The sequence below is a fragment of the Melanerpes formicivorus genome, unplaced genomic scaffold (assembly GCF_026170545.1).
Source record: "Melanerpes formicivorus ecotype bairdi unplaced genomic scaffold, bMelFor1.0.p_v2 SCAF_2, whole genome shotgun sequence".
NCBI lineage: Eukaryota > Metazoa > Chordata > Aves > Piciformes > Picidae > Melanerpes > Melanerpes formicivorus.
In genome coordinates this window covers 1,266,382-1,271,353 of record NW_027142354.1, presented here as the reverse complement: position 1 = coordinate 1,271,353, position 4,972 = coordinate 1,266,382, and the positions used below count along the sequence as shown (strand labels likewise).

Genomic DNA, 4,972 nt, shown 5'->3' with positions numbered 1-4,972 from the left:
CCATGGGTTAGCTGTTTGGGTGGGTTGGATTGGTTGATGGGTTGGACACGATGATCTTGAAGGTCACTTCCAACCTGGTTTGGTTTATTCTAATAAAGGTTTATCATTGCTACCAAGCTTTGCTTTCTTTATCAAAAACAAGCTCAATCAAAATAATTCACACCGGACCTGATAGCCACTTAAAAACTGGTAAGTTTCATACTGTATTTGTGTGAAAACACACCTCATATACGTGACATAGCATGAGCAGTTTGAGGCAAGCCCCTTACTTGGAAGCAAAAACTAGAGTAGAAATTGGACTCTTCCTTCCATGGGGGAAATAGCTATACTGTTTCTCTTCCATGTTTGAAACTCTGTTAAGAGCAGGCACAACACTTGAATACTTAATCCAATGACTCCTTGATAGCCATCCACATGAAGTCTAGTGGAATGAAGCTGGAGGTGGGAAGATTCAGGCAGGATGTGAGGAGGAATTTCTTCACCATGAGAGTGGTGAAGCCCTGGAATGGGTTGTCCAGGGAGGTGGTCGAGGCCCCATCCCTGGAGGTGTTTAAGAACAGGCTGGATGAGGCTCTGGCCAGCCTGATCTAGTGTGAGGTGTCCCTGCCCATAGCAGGGGGGTTGAAACTAGATGATCCTTGTGGTCCCTTCCAACCCTGACTGATACTATGATACTAAATCATAATGCAAAAGTTTTCCTTGTGTCTTCAAAAGGAGGAAGTGACATGACCATAGACCACTTAAGTAATGCATCTGTTCCATGCTGCTAAAATTGACATCCAAGTTACTGTCTACAGGACCTCAGATAAACAAAACAACAATTAATTCCTCCCCTGCCTAAAACAGGACAAAAACAAAGGGAAAAAAGTGTCAGATAAAATTACAAGACATTCCAGTTTTATTAAGAATAACTTACATACAAATAAATTATCTTTAAAAATACTATATTACAATTTTTATATTAAGTTTAAATTAAGTCTTTGAAGTTGTGTTGGCCTTCCTGGCAATCAGCAATCTGATTCTGATCTTGGATCTTGTTCCAGTTCATCATCATCATCATCATCATCATCTTCACTATCTGAGTCTTCATAAAAGGAGATTGTAGCTTGAACTGGAAAGTTTTTCAGAAGTGCTTCAGCTTCCTGATATAAGTAATCATAGCACCTTGATTTGGGCCAAAATAGTCTGCAACAAATGACAGGTTTGCTTATTGTTACTGCATACTCTGCTTGAAGGCTGACACATAAAAAGGAGTGAAATTCTGGTGAGACAAGCATCCAAAGTTTTCCCTCACATGCTGAACTTTTCTACATTCAAATAGAAAAAGTACTCTCTGGATTCTGTATTTTCAGCTGAGCACTTAAAGTGCTAGCTTTGCAGCAAAACAACTCTTCAAGGCCCACGATTCACTGAATCTGAAACTTAACGCTCTGGTACCTCATTGATAGCACTACCTGGGAAACTGGTCCAACTTTGTGGGTGCCATGGACAGTGGCATTGAGTGCACCCTCAGCAAGTTTGCTGATGACACCAAGCTGTGTGGTGCAGCAGACACGCTGGAGGGAAGGGAGGCCATCCAGAGGGACCTTGACAGGCTGGAGAGGTGGGCACAAGCCAACCTCAGGAGGTTCAGCAAGACCAAGTGCAGGGTCCTGCATCTGGGTCGAGGCAATCCCAGGCACAAATTCAGGCTGGGCAGTGACTGGCTGGAAATCAGCCCTGAGGAGAGAGACTTGGGGGTGCTGGTGGACAAAAAGCTCAGCATGAGCTCTCAGAGTGCACTTGCAGCCCGCAAAGCCAATCAGATCCTGGGCTGCATCAGGAGAAGTGTGGCCAGCAGGTCAAGGGTAGATCCTACCCCTCTACTCAGCTCTGGTGAGACCCCACCTGGAGTACTGCCTCCAGTTCTGGAGCCCCTATTACAAGAGGGATCTGGAGGTGCTGGAAGGTGTCCAGAGAAGGGCCACAAGGATGATCAGAGGGCTGGAGCTCCTCTCCTATGAGGACAGACTGGAGAAGTTGGGGCTGTTCAGTCTGGAGAAGAGAAGGCTCCAAGGTGACCTAATTGTGGCCTTCCAGTATCTGAAGGGGGCCTACAGGAAGGCTGGGGAAGGACTTCTCAGGATCTCAGGTAGTGATAGGACTAGGGGGAATGGAATGAAGCTGGAGGTAGGGAGATTCAGGGAGATTCACCATGAGAGTGGTGAAACCCTGGAATGGGTTGTCCAGCGAGGTGGTTGAGGCCCCATCCCTGGAGGTGTTTAAGCCCAGGCTGGATGAGGCTCTGGCCAGCCTGATGTAGTGTGGGGTGTCCCTGCCCATGGCAGGGGGGTTGGAACTAGATGATCCTTGTGGTCCCTTCCAACCCTGACTGATACTATGATACTATGAAATTATACTGCCCTAGGGAATATAATGGGTGTCAGACAGGATCCCCAGTGTATTTAGATTACATTAATAGCTTCTTTAGTGAAGGTCCCCAAGCTAAGTCATAGTTTACAACAGTTTCAGACAAATCTTAAAGGAACCTTAAGGGTCTAAGGGGATTACATCTTGGTATTTCACCCCAAACTCCTGTCTTTTCAAGAGGAATCATCCAACAGACTCCTTACAGAGGATGTCCCAGGGGCCTAGGGTTTAAAGTCTGTTTTATCTAGAAATTAACAAAAAATTGCTGATGGAGTGTAGCAAGGGTTATCAGCTAGTGAGGTAATATATTGCAATTAATATACTCCGTAGTTCCTTTCTGGCTATCACCCTCTTTTGCTTACAGTTTGAAAGGAGCCGGAATCAAGAGACAATGAAGTCCCAAGAGTTAAGAGACTAGCACATGGAAACAAATACTGACTACACATTGTTTGTAATAGACATACATCAAGAAACAGAACTAGATGGTTTTCTGGCAATTATAAAAGTGCTTTATAGTCTGCTGTTTTAAGAGAGTGCTGCTGTACAAAGTAACTGACACTTGCTTTGTAAGATCTTTCAGTTCTCATTGTTCCCTGCAGCAGTCACTCATACCTAAGCACTGGAGCAGGCACAGTGAAATCAGAGTCCATGCAGCTGCTTAGATAGTCTGTACATCAGTATTTGAAAGATCAGAGCCTACATTTAAGAGAAAACTGCATCCAGAACTGCCTGTGCAATTGCTTTAAGCACCTTGGAACACCTACTAGTACTCTTTTAAGACTCTCTGGCAGATGCAGCTCTAGTTGTGCTCTTTATTTCCTTTTCACAACTGACAGTGCCCACACAATCATTACCTTCATTAAAGCAGTGGTTACATGAGCATTTTCCTCATTATTGCTGGCTTAATCAGTCCATACCTTCTAACCTCTCTTACCCATGCCTGCACCTGCATCCTTGCACCAGAGGGACACTGGAGGTTTGCAGAGCCAGACAGCCTAGGCGCTACCCCTCCCTTTTTTAATCCCGGGAATAGGGGTAAGTATTACGTTGCTTCAGCCTACTCTGCCACCACAAAAAGACCCCAAAAAAACCACAACAAAAGCAACCGCACATAACTATAACTGCCATAGTTCTCAGTCCCACAGCAGGGAAGTACATCAACATCTCATCTTAAAGATCTGGCAAAAAAGAGAGCTGGTAAAGCGCTGACAATCATTTGCCCAAAGGCCTGGCAGTTCACAACCACTTGGATGGCTAAATCGTTCCGAAGGCATTTTACTACCTACATAAAGACATGGGTGGGATCAAAAGGGGCGGAGGAGCCAGTGGCTGGGGATCTCGGCAGTACAGAGCAAAAGGACTGTTTTCTGCTAGCCAGGCAGCACGGCGAGCCCCAGCAGTTCAGCGCTCTCCCGCTGGAGCCGGCGGCGGCCCGGGGCAGCCACTTACCTGACAGGGTGCTTGTACTGCGCCAGCTTTCGGGAGGCTTCCGCCAGCCCGCAGGGGCTGTGAGGCTTGAGAGAAGAGAGCAGAAATCAGCCCACCGGCACGGCACCCAGCGCTCGGGGGGCCCCCGCCGCCACGGCCACCCCGCCAGAACGTCTCCCTGGACGTTACCAACGGCAGTACCGGCGTCCCATCAGCCCCACTCACCGCGGCCGGCTCGGTGCTGGTGACGCTCTGCCGGCCCTCCTCGCCCGGCGCGGGTACCCAGGGCCTCCAGAAGGGCGCGGACCTGCGGGGCAACGGCAGGACCGTTAGGGCAGGTCCCGACCGTGCCCCGCACCGGGAGGAGAGGGGCGAGTACCCCGGTGGGGGCAGCGCCGCCGAGGGCGGGCGGGGGCAGCCGCACCCCATCTCTCCGCCCTCCATCCTCCGCCGGTCCACGGCCGCTCGCCTAACCCTACCCGCCGCGGGCCCGCAGGGTTTTATAGCTGCCGGTGCGCGGTGTGGAGCCCACCTCCCTCGGCTCATTTGCCAGCGCCATCAACACAACGGCTCCGCGCGAAGGCGCCGCGCTGTAAACACGGGGCCCGGGGGGTTGGATTTGGCAGGTCGGTGTTAATCGCACTTGAGCAGACACATGGCTGCTGGCGGGGGTTGGGGCGGGGGGAGCCCCTGTGGGAACGGAGCTGGGGCGGGGAGCGAAGCGAGGCGGCAGCGGGGACGCGCCCGGGCCGCCCTCCCGCCCCGGAGGTGGGGGTGAAACCGCTGCGAGTGCGGCCCTCGGTTGTTAAAAACGTGTTTGTTTAGCCCTCGGGCGGCGAGGCAAGGCGGGGGACGGGAGGGACCGGTGCCTCCGCGTCCGAGCCGGCGGCAGCGAAGATGCCGTGACTGGGGAGCGCTCCCCTCCGCGGCCGCGGGCACAGAGCTGTCACCCTGGGGCGGTGGAGAAGAGGATATTCCTTAAAGGGGTCCTGATTTCACAGCAGGTCACCCCCCCAGTACGTGTTGTGACACATGCTCCCTAAGATTACACTGATTTCTCAGCATAGTGGCTTTATTTGGGTTTTTTTTTATAGGGTATTTTTCCCGAGGAAACGTGCCTTTTATTCTTTTTCAT

The 4,972-nt window shown here is 50.7% G+C and overlaps 1 protein-coding gene across 4 annotated transcripts; it reads right to left on the bottom strand.

Annotated features, from left to right (window-relative positions):
• Window positions 1-889: 889 nt before the first annotated feature.
• Window positions 890-4,528, bottom strand: RIPPLY2 (ripply transcriptional repressor 2). 4 transcript variants are annotated; one of them, XM_068147117.1, is made up of 4 exons: window positions 4,317-4,525; window positions 4,063-4,144; window positions 3,859-3,923; window positions 890-1,185 (listed from the first exon to the last, which is right to left on the bottom strand). In XM_068147117.1, exons 1-4 carry the CDS (start codon window positions 4,394-4,396, stop codon window positions 1,008-1,010), a joined length of 405 nt encoding a protein of 134 aa, XP_068003218.1. In that variant the 5' UTR covers window positions 4,397-4,525; the 3' UTR covers window positions 890-1,007. The 4 variants fall into 4 exon arrangements, with proteins under 4 accessions (XP_068003218.1, XP_068003209.1, XP_068003227.1 ...); XM_068147108.1 differs by having other exon boundaries at window positions 4,262-4,522; XM_068147126.1 differs by having other exon boundaries at window positions 4,370-4,521.
• Between the last annotated feature and the right edge of the window lie 444 nt (window positions 4,529-4,972).